General features: G+C 45.5%; 1 protein-coding gene across 1 annotated transcript; it reads left to right on the forward strand.

The window, feature by feature from the left end:
* The first annotated feature begins 10,958 nt into the window (after positions 1-10,958).
* On the forward strand, positions 10,959-16,771 carry CST7 (cystatin F). Its single transcript, XM_065729194.1, has 4 exons — positions 10,959-11,252; positions 14,412-14,584; positions 14,861-14,977; positions 15,452-16,771. The coding sequence occupies exons 1-4, from the start codon at positions 11,177-11,179 to the stop codon at positions 15,527-15,529; spliced, it is 444 nt and encodes a 147-aa protein (XP_065585266.1). The 5' UTR covers positions 10,959-11,176; the 3' UTR covers positions 15,530-16,771.
* The last annotated feature ends 3,860 nt before the right edge of the window (positions 16,772-20,631 follow it).

Genomic DNA, 20,631 nt, shown 5'->3' on the forward strand with positions numbered 1-20,631 from the left:
ACCTCAGCACAGGCCATAGAGAACAAGAGCCCCAGAGAGACGCTTGGGGGAGCTGCTAGCACCAGGAGGGCCCAAACATCTCTCCCTTCCCTGTGTTCTGCTTTAATAACTCTATAAAAGTGGAAACCTTATTGCATATACATGGGGTGCAAGGTTTGTTGGGAGGGACCACTTCACAGTTGTTCACCAGCATTAATGTTAAATTCAGAATAGAGCTCCTGCCCTCTAGGTGGCCTCATATAGGCAGTCTGCTGACCCAGACTAGAGCCTACAGCAGGATCAGGACCTCACACAGTTCAAGGAGGAGGCCCAGGTCCGTTGTCACCACCGGTGTCACTGTTTGAGGATCAGGATACCACACATTCTCCCTGCTCCAGCTAACCACTCTGAGCACCAACAGCCCACGTACAGCACATCCCATGCACCTTCCCAGTGCTGACTGAATGGTGAATGATGCTGCTTGCTTTTCTAGAAAACATTCATGGCCCTCACACCTCCTTTGCCCAGGGCTTTGCACCGTAGCTGAATTTAGATCAGCTGCCTGCCACGATCGATAAGTCAAACTAACCACTGCCATCCCCCTGGGCTTCCCTGCTGTCAGCCTGCTGGCTGCAGGGGAGACTCCTTGGGCCAGATGCTGATGTTTTTATTCATGGCCATTTCCTCTCCCCGCAGCCTGCCACGAACATGGAATAATACCCACTTCTGCATCTCTACCTCCAGCAACACCTGACTTGCCCACAGTCTGTAGGAAACCTTACGGACTGCTCTTGCAGGAAAGTCCCACAGAAAGCTGAGTCTAGGCTTGCACAGGCTCAGGTGTGCCAGCCCCCCATCTCCTGTAAGGTAACTTGTGAAGACAACAGGATTTGTCCCTCTCTGTAAAAGAGCGCGGCCCTAGTGCTGAATCTTCCTGCATTTAACTTCCCCATTTCTTACGTCCTCCTATACTTGATGGCTTCCCGGACACAGCCAGAGGCAGCAATAAAACCAGGGACCCTACAGGAAGACCTCCTGCCAGCAGAGGAGACCACACCTACAATACTGTGCGTGCACAGACACGCAACGTTGGAATGCTAAATTGGTAGTGCTGCTCCTGTGCTTTGGCATGGAAGAAGTGACAGCCCCAGAAAATCCCAGGCAAGGGAGATGAGACTGACAAATGAACTTTTCGACTTTTGGTGACCCCAGTCTATACCCAATCAGTGGCATTTTAAGAGGCACTATATAACTAGTGAGTAAAAATAACTCCTTTAAAGTCTATTACCATGAAAAACGAGAAGGTGGTTTATTGACTGGTAATTAAAATCATAGCCCTTTTGGTAGCATATGGCAACTAAGGAACAGCACTTTGTTAAGGGTACAGAGGTCAAACTGCACTGGTAATAGCTGAGTTTTACCTCCCTGGGAATGTACAATAAAAAATTCAGATCTTATAGCTGATCTTTGTAAATGGCATTGGTAATCAAAAGTCAGCATGGAACCATATCAAACATTAATGTAAAAGCTGCTAATATTTAAAAGTCTTCTTTTGTGCCTGTCACTTTTATTCTGAGATGTTTAACTTGCCTCATTTTAATGATGTGATGGGGAAATGAAGATGGAAATTACGCAGAGCATCTCTCGAAGTTTGCTCAACGTGACTATCAAAAAGCTGTTCTGTGCTGTATGCATACATATGCCACAGAGATTTGGGAAGTGGGGGGGGGCAGGGTGGAGTGTTATTGTTCTCAGTGTGTTTAGATGAAAAGATGAAAAAGAAAACTGCCAGAGGAAAGAAAGATGACATTAATAACTGACGTCTGCAGTGCTGTGGAGTCTAAACCAGGAGTGTGTAAATTGGTACCAGCCCACTCCCAAGGCCATCGGCAGCTCTGCAGAGCTCCCCCTGCTCTGGAATGGGAGGGGAAGGTCAGGGTATCAAGCAGTCACTGCTTCTTGATGAAACTGAAATAGCCACTGGGCTTGGCTCTTTGGGACCTGAGCCTCATTCCAGTTGTGCTTTTCATGGAGTCCACATCCTAGACCTTCACAGAGAGAAGAGATTCCTCTGCCCTACAGCCCCTGCATCCCCGTGAGGATCCTCATGGTTTTGTAGGAGAATGGATTCTGCCACAGTCTGTGAAAAAGAGAGTTCTCTGTAGTCATCTAATTTAAGCCTTCACAAATGAATTTTTACTTTTATTAAGTAAAGCTTCCCTAGGATGCTGCCAGAAAACTCTAGCTCTTGCATTTGTAAAGCTAAGGTATTGCTACCCATAAAAAAAAGTAGATGGCAATTATTAAGGAATTACTTTTAGACTAAAAATGACTGAATTTATTACCCTTTGTATGCGCACAGCATAAAATGCAGTAGTACAGAAGTTTAAGAAGCAAGCAAAGAAACTTCTCTTTCTTTTTAATGATGGAGCCAGGAATAAGCAGAGCTGAAATAACAACAGAAACGTGAAGCCCATAAGTGAAGGGAACAGAGCTCAGGCACAGTAACAGAGCAGCTCAATGCAAGTAGATCAGAGATCACCACCACTAAATGAGGACACCAGGATGGGGAAGATCTTGTTGGAGAGCTGCATGTCATTAAGTTCTACAACCATCAGGCTTCATCCCAAATCCACCAATGTTCTTCCCACTGATGTGCCTAGGCTTTGGCTGGAAGCCTTGCTGCAGTTCTGAGCTCCTTATTTGCCCTTGGAGTGTAATTCATGTGAAACAGCCCATGAAGAGCAGACAAGGTTACCAAGACCAAAAGTATATCCAGGTATACATGGGTTACTCAACCAAAATCAGCTGCCCTGGTGGAAAAGCACTCTCACACCTCTATCACTGCATTTCTACCTGTGGGCACTGTGCTGTAACTAATATAGTGAGTCATGCAGTGGTATGCACCCACACAGCGCAGCCCAGGCTGTTCTGGACTATTTCCAGATTGATAACTCCAGCTTCACACTCTGCATGGATTCTTTTAGCATCACGTTCCTAAAATACAGTAGAAATATATTTTTAATTATCTAAAGTCTGGGAAATTTTAAATAACGTTTCCCACAAGTTACCTTTGAATTTGTGCTCTCTGAAAACCTCATGCAACTACTGGAGAAATAAGAATACTAGAATAAAACGAGAATGATGTCCTGGTTAGCAGTGGCAGTGCAACAACTTGGAAAAGATACTATGAAGGAGCTTCCAGTATGCACATGTGTTTGAAAAATTAAACACGATCCAAAACCAAAGAAAGACTGCACAAATAGTCTTAAATCTTCCCCCTTGACCACCTTGGGACACTGAGTGAGCTTATGTCCACCCACCCTGTTCAATGCCCACGTGAAGGCATTCACTGGATTATGACTTCCAATGAAACTGGCAACCTTTGGCTCGGACTTTCAGCTGGGAGAGCTGAGTGGGAGACAGTTTTATCTTTACTTCTCAGTGGATTCAAGAGAATTCTGCATTTTGCCCAGAACAAAGTGCTCTATATGAGAGAAATTATGTAGCTCTCGTTTGGCAAGGACTGGGACACAAAAAGCCACGTGAACTACAAATGAGCCACAAAAATATGCTTTGTTATCAGCCCATTACTTCCCTAAAATCTTACAGGATTATTGTGAATTACATGGGAATCGTCCATAGGGGAACAACAGCCACTGCTGCAATGGCATGAAGGTCCCCCATTACCCTTCTCAGGAAGGTCCTGGAATTTTCGTGTTTTGTTTTGCAAGAGGAAGAGATGCTTACATGTTTTGTGTGCATGGGTCTGTTAGGCTGATAGAGAAAGGATGTGGTTTCCAAGAAGACAGCTGTATTACCACGTGAACATACCTGACAGCGATACACTGGTGCTTCTGCCCTCTTCTACTTTCCCTCCAGAGAGACTGAGCTGCTCCTTGAGATCCAGTGCTCTGGCATGACAGCAGGACAAAGCAGTGCCTTCACCAGCCAGAGTGCTGCCCCACAGTGCCTCAGTATGGAACATGACAAACATACACACTGAACACACACAGCATTTCTGCAACCTTTCCCTCATTGCCCCCCAGCTACCCCAGGTATACCAGTCTTCCTCCCAGAACCTCCCCTCTGCTCTTTGGACCTAACCTCTGATTTCTGCCCTAAATCAGCATTCAGTGTTGTTCTCCATTCCTGCTCACAGCCTAATGCAGATTTTTTCAAATTCCTGCTCCTCAGCTCCACTGCAGTGGAACAGCTCTTCTGCTTGTTCCAGGGTCAGGCTGGCCCCAGTTCCCCTGGGCATTTCTATAATGGTAGGATACTGCCTGGGAGAAGGTTTTCAAGCCTAATCCAGTGTTGCTGCAATCAGCAGGAGTTGTCAATGTGTCCACACTCTCTACAACTGCTAATAACAGAGCTCAGCTCATTGTACAGGGTCTTTGTGTGACAGGACTGACATGTAAGACATCCCAGCAGTTTGACAGCTGGCTGTTCAATTCCCAAAAGCTCTTAATTAACACGTGCATTTTTTTTTTTAAGAAAATGAAATATATCCAACATAAAGCAAAAAGCTTTCCTATTCACACACATACAAGAGCCCGTCATGAATCGGCTGTCAGTACTCAGCTGCTTCTCTTGTTTAAACAGAGCTACAGAAGACATAATAAAATAAAATTAAATAGGTGTTGACTTACAGGTCACAGGCTGTTAATCAAGAGAAAGCCCTCTTAGTTATTGACTCCAGCTTTCTTGCAGGTCTGCAGAATTTAGCAGCACAGTCCCAGTGCTGAGGTCAGGCAGACACACCAAGCTATTGGAGATGATTTACCATTTGATGTTAATTGGATCTCAAGGAAGCTCTAGGATAGAAACTGCATTTGTGCCAAGAGGAGAGGAGGCTGACATTCAGTTGTGCATTAAGCTCTTCCATGAACAATGCTGCTCCCTTCCCATACCTGGGAAGCCAGAGGAAAAGAAACCAACTCCTTTGCTTCTGGTTGAATTGCAACCAAAAGCTCAGCATGCCCCAAGGTCAACATGTCATTTTTTATCAACCCCAAGAAGGAAGCCTACTCACAGTGAAGCCCAGGACATACGGGTTCCTGGACCCCTAGCCCTATTTGGAGCAAGAATCTGCTTTATAGTCTCTGCTCTGTATCTTTTCCTTCTTACCCTGACATATTACCAAGAAAAATTATATTCACACATGGGAGAAAAGATAAATGCCTCCTTCCCTTCCATGACACAACTGCTGTGCTGAGTTTTCATGGAAATGATGCGATTCCTTGGTTTTCTGAATAGTATCTTCCTACAAGCAAGTGCCCCTTGAGAAGAGAGCATGTGTTCAGGTTAATTGGCAAGGCTTCTCATTACTAGGAGTCCTGTACACTAAGTATGTTTGCAGATGACACTGAATAGGGAGGAGCTACTGAATTCCTCAAGGGTGGAAAGGTCTCGCAGTGAGATCTACACAGATCAGAGAGCTGGGCAATCACCAACTGCATGGAGTTTAACAGGAGCAATGCCAGATTCTGCACCTGGGGAGGGGCTTCTGCCCAAACTGCAGGGAAAATTTTTATTTATTACACCAGATCTGGACACCCACAGAGTAGAAAGAATGGGTCACGGCAAAGTTATTACTCCGCCTACATTATCAGCATAATGGACATCCCTCTGCTTTACAGCAGAACACAATTACATTCAGAACGCAATTTTCCCCTCTCTCTGGGAGAACATCTCTGATCCCCACCCCCCGAGCACTGGGGGCATTCTGCACATGTGGTGTTGCCAGCTGCATGCAAAATCACATCCCATCTCCCCTCAGGTCAGCTTGTTGTTGCTCCTCACGGATCTGAAGCAATGGGTAAGAGCTGGTAGCGGCAGTAAAAGGGAACACAGCACGGCTGTGGCAGACTGGGGCTGTCAAATCCAGGTACTCAACTGTGTACCTGGGTGCCTGCTAGACAGAGCAGCTCCATGGAGCCATGGCTGGTATTTTTAAGTGTTGCTAGAGAGCACAGTTTTGCCTTCTTTCACACTGGGAAACCTGCAGCGTGTGCTGCATTGCAGACACAGGCTTGCATTGCAGCACCAATATGCCTTGCTCTGTCAAGCACTTCCTTTTCATCACTTGTGCCAAGTCAGATCCTAAACAGATAAAACATGACATTGCTCTGAAAAGCAATGCAGGGCTGTCAGCCTGAGACTGTCCCTCACTGTGACCCCTACTTTGGCCACTAGAATGACTTTGTAGCAGCTCTGTCCCTCTGCTGCTTTTCTATTCCCTTTCCCAAGGGACACTGTGACAAACACTTTCAACTCATCTAGAGCCAAGAGGTCGGTCGATTTCCCCCATGAAAGAGAAGCAGTCATCTTCTGATGATGGTGCAGAGTGAGCACAGCACATCCTGGCTTGGGTGATCCCCTCTGCACTCCCTGCCTAAGAGCAGTTCTTTCTGCCAAGCAAGTTTTTAAACCAGACATACTGCAGAGCACAGGAACCCTGCATGTCTGCATCACTTCCCAACACTGTTCTTCAGCCTGAAAACCTGCTGTCCTCTTGCCACCAGCATCTGCCCTGTCAAGGGACACTTCTTAAATACAGCAGCAAGCAGTAAGGATGCCAGCAGATGGAAAGTGAGTGTGCCTAGACCAAGGACCAGCCAGAATTGAGTTCCCAGAACACGTTATGTCACTTCCACAGGTCCAGTGCTAACTTCTCTGTGGAGGGACAGTGACACAGTTCCTTCAAGGTGACAGCGATGCAGTAGGAACCAACAGCTGTAAATGTTCACATTAATGAACTAGAGACTGCTAATTACTTCTAACAGCCTACCACATTAGCTGGTGTCTAACTGGAAGACCCTGCAAGATCATTTGGTGTTTTCACAGAATCACATAGTGGTTGAGGTGGGAAGGCACCACTGGGTCTATCTGCTCCAGGAGAAACACTCAGGTGGCTTCTGAAGGTCTCCAAGAAGACTTCACAACTTGTCTGAGCAGCCTGTGCCAGAGCTCCAGTACTCACACAGCACAGAACTTCCTGATGGTCAGGGGGAGCCTCCTGTGCTCCAGTTTCTGCCTATTGCCTCTTGTCCTGGCACTAGCACCTGGCATCAGTCACAATGAATACCTGTGCTCTTTCAAACAGGACAACAAAAAGATCTACTCTGTCCAAACAGGTCCCTATCTGTCCAGTTGTACCAGTGCCTCTCAGCCTTAATTCATTTGCTCAGTTTTGCAGGGCCTTGCATGCAATCCTTCAACTAAATTCAGCACCACGTTGAAGAGAGACAGCGTGGACAGAGAAGACACCGTATGTGGACTGTCATCTGAGAAAGCAAGGTGCCAGAGGGGTGAGAGTTGAACTGGTAGCACTTTCCTCACTGTAGGTTATTGCCTTGTCAAGATGCTCTGTCACGAAGTAGGATCTGCCCAGTGCTAAGTGCAGTGAGCAGCCCTGACCAGAGATGGTCATTAGCAAAGCAAGCCAAATATAGAAAGGTTAAGTGAACACTGCAGTCACCATCATCTCCTAAGCAGCATCCTCCAATAAAACTGTGAACATGGTGCTTAAACTGCATTTAAAGTACTTTCAGGATGGTTAAAGAAAAGAACAGGCTTGTCTTCAGATACAGCACTTTAAAATCTTCATTGGGAGAAAGCAAGGATGGAAGGTCTGTTCATCTCAAGACTAATACAGGCATGGCCTCAAGATAAAATACAGAGAGGTCTTTACATCCATCCTTTCCTTATAAATGTCCCACGGTGCAATCTGTAAGCAATCTCTGTAAATCAACTGACAGTGCTGTTGACAGATTGGATGATGGCAAAGTTGTGCTTGCTCATCTCATCCCAGCCATTCATTTGGGTTTTTCTTCTCTAGAAACATATGGTACCAAATTATCCTCAAGTCTTCCAGCACACTTTCATATTTAATTGAAATTCATCTGTTCAAAAGTTATTGCTGGTAGAAACACAAACGTAATTGCATGAGCCTTAATCCCTTTGAAAAATCACAGCTGCCTCTGCAGCAGAGGTTCAGGTAGGTGTTGATGAGCTGAGGAGCAGTTCCCAGAGGGGAGCATAAGGAGGCAAATGCCCCCAGCAAGACCAACTCACCAGTGTCACTTCCCAGTTTCTCCTCTGCATCTTACTGCTGCCAAGCACACAAATTCATAATCCCAACCTGTGCCATGCAGGTTCTATTACTTAATCCTCTGTTAGGACTTGTGTTCTGAACCATTTCCTTCCTTCCCTTGTGTCTGCCCAAACCTGTCCCTCCTCATGCCTGCTCTGAAGGCAGATGGCATCCTGTGTCTTGCCCAGGTGATTCCATACTTAAAAAGCTGACCTCATACGAGCTGCATGGTTTCCCACTTATGAAAGATGGGCTGGTGAGGTTCGTTATCCCTCTCCTTCTTCTGAGGACTATCCTTTCTCTGCACCTCAACCTATTTCAACATAGGCAAAGTGCAAGTCGCCAGCGTGGAAGACAAAGTCACATCCACCTTTCTCCTTTATGGTTTGCAGTCTGTTATTACCACTCTGCCAAGGTAACAGGCATTTTTCCCCATGTAATAGTCTCCCCAAAGCTGAAACACGGTGATTTCTCTATTCCAGCTGAGAGCCAAAAAAGCATCCTCTTGTTCAGATCTTTCATTAAAGCAAACCCAGCTAAGTTAGCTGCCCTGGGGACCAGATGAAGGCCTGGAAGATGTAATAAAGATTAAAAGAAGGAAAAAAAAAAGAAAAAGACTATTGACACTGGTAAACGTATCTTAATTATAAGTTTTGAGAGCACAACTCAAACACACTCTAGTCATCCTCCAAGCCCCTGCCAAAGTTAATGAAACAAATTTTTGCCAAAGTCCCCCACTGATTCAAAAAGTGCAAAGAGGGAGTCAAGACTGCAGATGAAAACTTGCAGGTTGCAGGGCTAGATGCTGAATGCATTTATGGGAGCCTAATTCCAGCGAACCATGGTTGTGCTGCGCAGCCAGAGGTCTGCCTAGAATGAGGAAAGCAAGAAGCAGCACAGAAAAAGTCCAAATCATGCACCAAGTGTCATGCAAATTAGACTTCAGACACTGCATTTTTGCTTCTTTAACAGAAAAGGAGGAGGCAATTGCTTATGGATAATAAAATGAGTGGGCTTTTATTTTTATCAAAAAAAGTCCCTGCAGTTGCACACCGTTTCTAACAGTCAAGCTCAGGAGTGGGAGAATGAATAGACACTGCATAATTCCTCACAGAGAAGAGAGCTCTTCAGCCATGCAAGTCACTTAGATCCAATTAACCCAGCTTAAAGCAGAAAGACCACAGGCTCGATTTGGCATGGGTCAGGGCTAGCAATTTGCTTAAGGCAGATGCTCTGTTTACTGTGGAATAATCAGCAAGCCTTTCCCTGCTCACTCTCTCTCTTTGTTCAGGATGTCTGCTCACACCAACAGGCACATAATGCAAAACTTGGAGAGGGGAACCACCCCAAGGAGTGTCTCGCATGCCCTGTGCTGGTCTGGAGGGGGTGGTCCACACACAGGAAAAGTGGGCTCTGTTCCCATTGGTAACTCAGAGGGAACTGAAATGAGGCAAGGATCTACACTATCACTCATTAGTGAGCAGTGTGCTACCTCCTAGGAAAAAAGCCCTGAAGAAACTTTGTCAGCAGGGTAATTAAATGGCCATGAGGAAAAGTTGCTACGGAAGAACTACAAAGGAATAATTTTACAGAAAGGGGAAAGGGAGGAAGGAAAGAAAAAATATGCACTCTGCAATCATGCTGCTTTCTTCATTGGCCTTGTAAGTACTGTTAACAGGGAAACAGTGCTCCTAAGGAAAAAGCTACTCTGCTGGCACAGAGGCTTACCTTCTGGTGCCCTCTAGTGCCAAGAGCTGAGCTGGGCTGGCAGCTTTGGCCCCCGCCACCATCCCACCTGGCTGTGAGCTTTGGCCCCCGCCACCATCCCACCTGGCTGTGAGTTTCTCATCACCCTCTGTTTTGTGAGGCATCACCCTTGCATGCACCAAATCTGCTCTGCTAGTGGTGCCCTAATGAACATGCTTTAAGCAAAGAAAGAATCTATGCTTTAGAAGAATTCCCCCAAACATTTGAGCAGACCCATTCCTGCCCCCCTCAAATTAGAAGGCCATGAGGTCATCAGAAGGCACAGAAAGAAGGAAAGGGGCAAAACTCCTGGGGGAAGCTCAAACTCCTTCCTGGTGCATCACGTGGCAGGGTGACAAATGGTCTATAGCTACACAGCAGAGATGTGTTGAGATCTTGCATTCAGGGTCAGGCCACTGTGTGAGGTCAAAACAAACAGAAACAACAACAGTCACAACCAGTATAGTACTTCTTGTTCTCTCAACATTTCCCATGGACTTTGGGGTCTGATTCAGAAGCTCAGTGCAAGCAGGACTGATGGTGTGACCCACTACATTTGCCTCAGTCCTCTTCAGTGGGACATTTCATCCTGGACTTAATCTTTTCATACTTAGAAACATTAAAATGAGTCTCCTTCAGCCTCTTACCTGCTTCCCACACTGGCCTGCTTTAAGACCTTCCTCCAGGTAATAGGGAGGCTTTTCTCAAAGGAGCACATTCTGTTGCTGGGCAAGTGAAAGGCAACAACACCTTCCAGCTCACCTGAAACAAGCATACGCATGCAGACTGAGGTCCACCATGCCCTGCTGCCCTTTGTGGTTAGTTCATATTCTGCTCTCCTGAATCTGGCAGCTGGTGAATTTAGCCACATCACAGGAAGCAAGACCCATCTTCTCTGTCACTCTTCCCCACACACGGCCACCCACATACGAGTCAAGAACCCCATGCCAAGGGCTCACTGCCGTTTCATAAGGGTTACATTTCACCATGAGTCTTAGAGCATATGACCGTTACTCTTATTACCCCACAACACGTTCCAGGGCACAGGATGATGTTACATCACACATCTGCCCACGTTTCTGCACGGCCCTTTGAGCAAAAATCCCCATCTGAGGTAGGACTTGCTGTCACCAAGGCAGGGCTGTGAGGTGTGCAGTCATCAGCAGGAGACAAAGTCAGAGTCAGAGCTGTGACCGTGCAGGGTGACTTTTTTTTTTTTTAAGAGTTTAAGATGATTGTTTTTTCTTCCCTCCCAGCCAATAAAAAGCACTTAGAGAGGCACGTCTTCCCCTGCAGGAAGCAGGGCGGTCACTGCTCACGTTGGCAGGCTCCTCTTCTGAAGAAGTGGATATGGCAGCAAACTTCACCCGCAGCTTCACCATGCTTTGCTGTTTAGCACTCTGGGGCTTCACCTGCACTTGTCATGGTAAGAGTGGGAAATAATTTCTGTTTTCCTTGTGCTTCAGGTCCTGAGAGCGTGGCTTTTTTCTCTAACTGCTACCCTCCAACTGCAGCTGAAACTTTCCCTGCTTAAAAGACCTTCTTTCACACTGTCCAGGAACATCATCTAACAATCATCTAACCATTTCATAGTCAACTTATGGTTTTAACTTATTTGTCAGTATTTAATCTCTGCATGACCTTGATTACTAAACCTAAAGACTGTGAGTAACAGTTTGATAAGTACAGATGGGCACTTGAGTCTGTATCAATTAGATGACTGTAGTGTCACATTACTCCCTATCACTTCCTTCTTTGCTGAGCAAGGAAATCCTCTTGATGGAAGCTAACCTTAAATCTTTGGAAGGGAAGCCTCAGACAGGAATGTTTTCTCTCTGAAGGTTTTAGCTCTGCTACAGTGCTACTTTGGTTCCTAAATGCAGAAAGTACGAACTCAGCCTTTGGTTAGCCAGCAGCTTTTTGTTTCAGCTGTGGTTTCCTCTGGGGGCTGCAGAGGCATGCAGGAACTCTGCTGTGTCTTACATGTGATGATAAAGCCCAACCTTGCTGCCAGTAATGGAAGAAGAGGTTTTGAAAGTACCTAATGGAGGGAAAAATAAGAATCTATTGCAAGAATGTCCCTATTTGTTTCCCTGAAGGCTGGGAGGGAACATTGATAGGATTTCTGTCATACTGCATGAACAGGACCTCCAAGTTATTTCTCAATGAAGAAAGCACAGGAAAGATCCTTTGATAAAACACTTGGCTCACCTCAGCAAGAACAGCTCTCCCTTGTTTAATAACAGGCAGTTGTCTGCTAACTCAGAGCAAGAAAAGTCCACCCTTCTACTGTCCTGTAGAAGTAGGAGGAGGGAAGCTAGATTTCCCTACATCCAAAGTCAGAAGTATTTAGAGACCTCATAGTACAAGTGCTCTGACCCTAAGCTTCTATTCACATGGGAGTAGTAGCTGTTTCCCCAGCTTGTGAGACCACATCCTCTGAGAGCTGTATGTGCCCAGCCAGGTCACACAGTACCCCTCCTCCCACCCACGGTGGAATTTCTGTCAAGGAAGTTTGTAGTTAAGGAGAACTGCATGTGCCTCACACCCCATTTTCAGGATGTTGTAAAAAACAGTAGTGCAAATTATTCCAAGCAGCAAAAGTTATTTCAGACCATTAAGTTCACAATTTTATACTCACTTTACCCCAGTGTGAATCATACTCAGTAGAAAACTGCCTTGGGGGAAGGAGGCAGGATGCCCAGGACCTCTTAGTGAAAGCCAGAGCAAAAATACAGCAGCCTATCATCTGCCTGTAACACATTATTCAAGTCCTGCCAGCCTGCTACTTTGCCTAGACCACACCAGGTCCAGTTTGATAGACTAAACTCACCTCTCCAGATATTGCATTTCAGAGTATTTGCCACATGTCAGAGTGCTGCATCTGAGGCATGGGAACAAGGGCACTCAGGACACAGGTTTGATTAACACACTTCATTACTTTTTTCCCATGCACATAGTGTGACTTCAGCTGCCCCCACCCTGCCATTCCACACCTCACAAAGATGTCACCATGACTCAAGAAGGCGCTGAGAGCTATTAAGCCACAAAGAAACCTCATGCTAAGACTGAAAGAAACCGATGTTATCTCCTTGGTCTACAAGGAACAGCATGCATTGTCAACAAACCCCCCACTGCCACATCTGCCCTTCCAAAAGACATAAGAGCATAAATTTAGACAAGGTCCTGGCCCAAGCCAGAGATCTCTGATCTCCTCTCAACTGGACAGCTTGTCTCAGTTGCTAGCTCAGAAGGCTCAAGAAACACAGGTTTCCATATGCTATTTAATAGGTATTGCTGGTGCAGGAAAGACTACTGCATCCTCAAGGAAGAGGAGAGCCTTGTGGACAAAGCCCAGATCAAGGTCTTGCTCTGCTTCAAGTCTCTTTTTAGTCTTTGGGTAGGTCCTATACAGCCACTCCCTCTGGAACTGCCTGTTGGTCCCACCATCTTAGCCCTGCAGCAAACTCCCAGTTTGGGACAAAAGGGCAAACAGATGCTCTGAAAAAATCTTACTCACAAGCTTAGCAATGGATAAGACACCCTGCCTGAGAAATACCTCCAGAACTAGGCTGCAAGGTCATGAGTGTCTGTGACTCCTGTGCTGGTGGTGGCATGTAATACTCTGTTTTGCTGCTGGTGGTGGTTTTTTTTGTTTGTTTGTTTTGTTTTCAAGCAGACTGGGTCACCAAATTGGTTCCCTTTTACTGCAGAGAAAGGTAAATCCTGTTTCTCAGGAGAAACTGACTTACACGCACAAGTTATGCTCTGTGGCTCAGCTGTTACTGCCATTCAACTGTTACTGACATCCAGCTGTGAAAAAAAAAGCTGGAGGTGACAAAAAGCTTGAGCTTTGCAGAAAACTAGTATAAGCTTTGAGTACAAGTTTGTGTGCACATGCTTGCTGCCTACACACACCTGCAATTCCAAGGGCCACCTCCTACAGTGGCAGGTCTTTGCACTGACAGTAGCACAACTTGTATAAGCTAAGGATTTCTTCCTCTTGTATTTCAGGAACTGAAAGATATCACCATCTGGATTTCCCTAAAACAAAAACCTGAACCTATTGGGAGGTGGAGGGGAAGTAAGCTTATGTCTTGGCATGCCAAGAAGGAACAGTAGAGTTCTGCCAGTCATTGTTCAATATTTTATCTAAATTACATTATATACTCTGAGCACCATGGTCGAGATTTACAGCTAAATTCAAAGCCAGCCTTGCTTTGAACTAGGTGTTGGGCCAGAAACTTCCTAAATGCTTACAACATCCCAGCTTCCCTCAGGCAGTCTGAGCTCTGCAACCATTTCAAGGGTTGCTTTGCTATTTCGAGCATCCAAAGAAAAATTACTTTTTAATGGAGATGAGCAGTCTTCCTAAAGCACATCTAGTGGTTGACATCCCTGCCTGCAGCAGTGGGGGTGGAACTAGATATCTCTGAGGTCTTTCCTAACCCGAGCTGCTCTATAATGATCCTAATGAAGGCCATGGGATAAGTAAGAAAGCTTGGGATTGATTCAGAAGCCAGAATTGCCACTCGCTATTTCAGCCACAGCATGTGTTTTATGATCATGTTTTGTGTTTTTACAGCTACATATATAATGCCACCTCATTCAACCATAAATCCTGGCTTTCCAGTCCCAATGAACACCAACAATCCTGGCGTTCGCAAGGCAGCTCGCTTTGGGGTTTACCAGTACAACAACAGCTCCAACGATCTATTTCTGTTTAAAGAATGGCAAATAAACAAAGCTATGGTGCAGGTAAGAAGAGAACACACTTCTGGTGGTCCTCCAACCATTCATTTACTGACCTTGCTACAGAGCACCTGAGACACAAGAGCCTTGATCCTACTCAGGACTGCTCTACAATGCCCAAACATAAGCAGCATGTGTCCCTCTATCTCATTTAACTGCTCCACAGGAGGTACAACACCACACTGAACTGACAGACTTGATCCCTAGCCCTAGCCAAAATTTCACTTCAGCATCCCCTTCCTCAACCCTCCTTTAAAGTAAGAAACAAACCATTTTCTCTAGATTGTCAGAGGTCTGAAATACATGCTCCACGTGGAAATTGGCCGCACAGTGTGTGAGAAGAGGGGGCACTCCAACCTGGACAACTGTCACTTCCAGAGGAATAAAGATCTGCAACAGGTATGTACTACTTCCTCTGTGAGGTACGTAGGAATCACAATTGATCCTTGGCTGTCTCTAGCTGTGTTGTCACCTTGAAACCAGCTCTGTTATGTTCCCATGGATGAACAAGCCTCCTCTGTGCGGAGCCAGCTATGGTGAGGCAGCTTGGTATATATGCACAGTATCTCTTGAATACAGGGTCAGCTCCTGACTAAAAGGAGCTGAACCAGATACAGTCACGTTCCTGGACAGCAGAACCTGTGTTCAAACAGAGTAGATGCCCCTATAGAGATGTCCTGGGAGGGGAAAATCTTTACAAGGCCTTTTCCACTAATATATGGTCAATCAACAGGTCACTCAACAAACAGCGTTTTCTCTAGGTGGGGGCAGAGCACAGAATGATGCTGTTCTCTCCTCCCACACCATGGCCCACAGTGCTGCGAACACCAACAGAAAGCTGAACTTTATCACCCATTCACTCTGTAATTGCAGCTGCTGAAATGCTATTTTGAGGTCTGGATGACACCTTGGCTGCATAAAGCAGATGTCCCTGTTGCTCTCTGTCACTGACCCACCTTTCATCATGAGAGTGTGATTTGAAGAGGATCTGTCATCTGTGAGTTTTTCCTTGTCTGGACTTCGAGGTCAAAACTGAGGTGGGAAACAGCTGTACAGAATCACCACAAAACCTCTCTCAAACGTCGTTGGTTTCTCCTTCTCCTCTAAGGAAGATGCTCAGGATCTGAGTGACAAAGAAAGGACTTGCCTTGACTGAATTTATTGCTATTCAGCTGTGTATCTCTTTTTCTAAAACTAAACAGCAGATGAGAACATATTGTCAGTTATTCACCACAGAGCAATTCACCCTTTTTGGCTGAGATTTCCAAGCAGTGCAAACAGACCCAGGAAGGCCTGTTGGACTGCTTTGTTCCATGATGAATCTTTGTACAACTATGATATAAAAAGCCTAAACCACAGCACACACGATTTCAACACTGTGGAAAGCTTTACGGTGGGACAGTATACATGGGGACACACATACACACAGCCTTAAGGATCTGCAGTGCCAGATAAAAGCTTAGATACATCTGCCAGGAATGAATAAGGTAGAATTTTTCTTCCCCTCAAGACATGAGTATGGGTAAGACAGTCTTAAGACACAACTGCAACCCAGAGATGGCACAGTCTAAATAGTGTTTCTATTTTAATCAAAAGCTCTGAGAGGGCATCATTGCAAATGCTAAGAAAAGTGGACACAATCATTTCCCAAAGCATATTATTGCTGAGGTTAAACGATGTATTGAAGATTGAATAGTTTCATTCAAGTTAGTTTCTGATTGACTACTTATATTCAAGTTCAGCAGAATGATGGTCCTATCTATGTTGAGTGCCTACCTCTCTCCAAGCAGAGCACAGAATCACAGAAAATCATGTGTTGAAAGGGACTTTAAAGCCCACCAAGCCCCAGTTTCCAGCCGTGGGCAGAGCTGCCACCCACCAACTCAGGCTGCCCAGGGACCCCCATCCAACCTGGCACGGAGTGTCTCCAGGGATAGGGCATCCACAGATGACCCAGCAGCAGCAAAGATTCAACATCCACTACTGGAGATAGGTATTTTGTCACCTTTGGGAGAGGAAGCCTCTTAACTAGGAAAAAGTTCTCAGAAGAAAGCTCTGGAAGGTCCATGGTTGGATGTGGTGCTACATTAATCCACCACACAAACCTCCATAGAAAGCCTGATGCCAAAGACAACAAAGAGGCCCAAACACAGTTGTCCTAGCTGTCCACAAAGCAGAAAACAAACAAACAGACAAAAAAACCCCAACAAGCCACAGCAAAGTTTTTAAGAGAAAAGAGAAACCAATAGAAGTTGCTTTCTGAATCCCAAAGGGGTCACAACAGTCTCAGTTTTTCATCCGTTTCAGCCAGGTGCTCCACACAGCAGCAGTGCTTAGAGCTTCCAGCCAAGAAGTAGCTCCAGCCAGCCTAGAGAGCAGGCAAGACAGACGTTTCTTCCTCTAGCCAACAGGACAGCTTTATGCCCAGAAACATCAGCCTTCCCACATGCCACAGTGAGGGTGAGAAGGTGGCACACAATCAGCACAGGCCTGTGCAAAGATTCCAGCCGGCACAAAATAGTAAGCGCATAACAGAATGGTTTCCCTTGAATGATCCTGCAAGCTCCTGGCAAACAAGTCATCACTTAGTATTACCACTGAATTAATTCCCCATGTGGTAAAAAAGAAGAGTTAAGCCAGGCATCTGGCATCACACTGTATCATTACAATAACCAAGGTATGCTGGAAAAGGATTATCCATCGTCTCCAAGTACCTAACAATTATCATGAGCACCAATGAAAGGAACAGAACAAAAGTCAGTTGAGCCCTTAGTACACTCCTGAGCACTTTGCTAGGAAAAAAAAAACAACCAACAACTAAGCAGTCTTGAGTCAAGAGGACTCTACTAGCACTGACCTTAAGAACTGCAGCTAAGTACCACTGGACCACAATGACACACAGCAGTCAAGCTGATGACATGTACTAGAATTCACACCAACGTTAACTTGTTCACCCGTTCACTCCAGGCTGAGGCTCTGACCTACTCCAGGCCACAAAAGGCAATATAGAAATAGACATACTCAGTAAAACTTAGGCCCTAAGGAGTGAAGGGAAGGTTGTTCCTGTCAAACCACACCCTGGAGAAGAAGGAACAATCCCAGCAGCAGCAATAAGAGCTGCAGGGACAGGCAAAGCCAGTGCTTCAGAGGAATCTGTTCCTGCCTGCTGGTGGCTAAGGTGTCATACGTGCAGTTGCACAGAACCAAGACAAGGTTCAACTGGCAGCAGCTCTATAAGCAGAGATGGCTGTCTGCTGGCTGGGAGGAAGCTGCTCACATTTACGTCACTTGATCACTTACTAACTTCTTCAGTCCCTACCTCAAACGAAGCAGCAAAGTGAGCTGCAGTCCCACATGGCTATTCTCCCACTGCACTAGCTTTTCTAAGCAAACTAGATGAGCAAGTCCACACGTCAGCATCACAAGATCTCTGCTATGATCACCGTGCAGACAGTCCCAGAAGTTCAGGAGATCACCATACCATACACTGCCACAAAATAGACTCAGAATTAAAGGAGGGCCAAGGCTTTGCAATTAATTTCATCAACTGTTTGCACTGAGATGCCATCCTCTGCATAAGTGTCCAGGGTACATACACACATGCTACCTTCCTGAAGTTCTGGTGTAGAAGCTTGCTCCAGAACAGAGGTGCGACAGTTATCTAGGAAAGAGTTTCAGGAAAATCCTCTTGACATTCTTGCCCCGCAGAAACACCTGTTCCATCAGCAATGCAAAACAAAGCAACGTGAAACATGCCTTTAAAATGTACAACGTGCTGTACTCAGCTTAGCTCCTTTTCCTTATGTAGTTCTACTGCAGGGCTTTATGCTAAAGCCCTTCAGGAGACCGGGCACCATTTTCCCATTCCACAACCTATCAATCTGGAGACACTTGGGGGAAGCAACGTCAGGATGCTGTGGGAACTGTGCAGAGATAGTTTCTGTACTTCTTAGAAAGTCACAGATCATTTCTCCTGCCACCCAAAATCTTGTCCTAACAAGATCTTTGGACACTGCTTTAAAGTGCTTTTGCTTCTAGAAAAGTGTTAAGCCTCAGTGTTGCAAGGGTATCATGTTTCTGCACTAATATCATCAAGAACACCATTGACTCATGCTTATGTGAATGCAAAATGAGCCTGTAAAACTCTTATTAACACCAAAGGAAGTTTATGCCTGTTTGTTACGCAGGTGTTGTAATGATGGTGCATTACCCTGGGAGGGTTGCATCTGAGGAACTATCAGCAATTAGAAGTATCTGAATTTCCATGAAAATGCTGTTTTTAAGCACACTGCTCATGCAGATGAGAGGAAAAAGCTGTGTGTCAGTCAATCTGTTTCACCTGAGCTCTGCAGTTACAGAGAGCAGACCATCCCACTCCTCCTTATCCAGGATGGACTACCAAGATCCTGCACTGCACCATGAATGAGCGCCAGTACTACCTGTGTTCAGGAAAGGTTTTTCTTTGGGTCTCTGAAGACTTTGGCTTTCTTTGTACTGGAGTTCTGCAAATCCTGTGTTCAGAAAGTTCAAGAAATACGTACTGTTCGTATGACCCCTGGGTCTGCTCTACTTGCTGCAGAGTTCAAAGAGAACTAAAGAGACTGAAGAATCTTCTAGTCAGACCATAGTACTAAGTCTCTGACAGTGGAGGTGAAAGAAGAGAAACGATATACACTGAAAGCCTCTCAAGACACTCTTCTTATGTCTTAATCCTCTTCAGAATTAGCAGCACAACCTGTTTTCTTTCCCACTTAACCACTTTGGGAATACAGTCTTAGAAGAGAACTAATCACACAAAAGCTATTACATTTGACACGCCTAAACATCTGAGGCCTACTTCCCTAGGAAACACAGCATTAAATTATTCTGTTAAGATACTTCTGTAAATGAAACACTAGAGGTAGCTATGCAACTACAGGCAAAGCTGTGCTTGCTTCAAAGCATTGATGAAGCAAGACCCAAAGAGAACTTGCTTTTGCAGCCCTGTTTTAAGATTACATCAAGTTCCATTTTCAAATCCCATGAAAAATAGCTACATGGGCTGGCAGAGCAATGGTAGCCAGCTGCTGCTTTTTCACCCAGCCCTTTTCCCAGGAAAACATGTTGCAAGAGCATCCCATTCTCAATCTTTCTCAAGAGTTCCTGTAACTCAAGTTTGGCAGGCAGGTCATACTTCCTCAGTCTTTGAAAATTAGCTATAGAATCATTCAGTCTCAACTCACCAATAATTAAGATAGAGCTCAGCTGGACTGAAGGTCAGAAACTGCAGTGAGTTTGTTATCTATGAGGCTTCCTTCTCCGCTCACTGAGCTTCCCCCAAATCCAGCACCACTGAAAAAGGCCAGTGAGCACAGGCAGCCCCTCACCTGTACAGAAACAAGTCAGCCCGATCCAGCAACCATCAGCTGCTTCCCAAGGCTGCTGCAGTCTGCTAGTAGCGCAGCATACAGTGACAGAGCATTGACGGAAAAGAACCACTTTCTGTGCTTGTCTTTATCACTGGAGGCATATGTGGATTCACCAGTGTATCTGTCAATGCAGGAAGAACACCATATCCTTTGGAAATACCAGGAAGCATTCACGAGTAACTACTATATTCCCATATTTTCCACCAAAGCTTGCCTCATCCACTATTACTAGGTGCTGCAAGGGGCCCTTTCAGTCCACACCCACCCACAGACACAGACCCTTCTCAAAACCTTCACCTGTTCTCCACAATACACATGCTGATGAGGATTCCTGCAGCTGGTCCTCTTCTCTCCTGTGCCCTTCAGGAATGGCCACCTACAGAGTGAGCAGGAAACTTACAAGACCTGATAAACATGGAGGTAACATTCCAAGTGATCCACCTTAAACCTCCTGGAGCCAGTCTTTAGTAACAGAAAATGCAACTTTCATCCATCATCATTCTACAACATTATTAAAAACAAACAAACAAACACCACACAAGAATCCATGGGCAATGATCAAATCAGATTCTGCATGTTGATCAGCTGTTAACCAGTTTCTGATGTTGATTACACAGGCTGGAATTGATAAAATCCAAATTGAAT

This window comes from Cyrtonyx montezumae, unplaced genomic scaffold, assembly GCF_038088225.1.
Source record: "Cyrtonyx montezumae isolate F1298 unplaced genomic scaffold, pur_monq_1.0 scaffold_0, whole genome shotgun sequence".
Classification (NCBI taxonomy): domain Eukaryota; kingdom Metazoa; phylum Chordata; class Aves; order Galliformes; family Odontophoridae; genus Cyrtonyx; species Cyrtonyx montezumae.

Coding starts and splice junctions, on each gene's coding strand:
- CST7 (XM_065729194.1), top strand. CDS start 11,177: ATGGCAGCAAACTTCACCCGCAGCTTCACCATGCTTTGCTGTTTAGCA. Junction 11,253..14,411: donor CTTCACCTGCACTTGTCATG/GTAAGAGTGGGA, acceptor GTGTTTTTACAG/CTACATATATAATGCCACCT. Junction 14,585..14,860: donor TAAACAAAGCTATGGTGCAG/GTAAGAAGAGAA, acceptor CATTTTCTCTAG/ATTGTCAGAGGTCTGAAATA.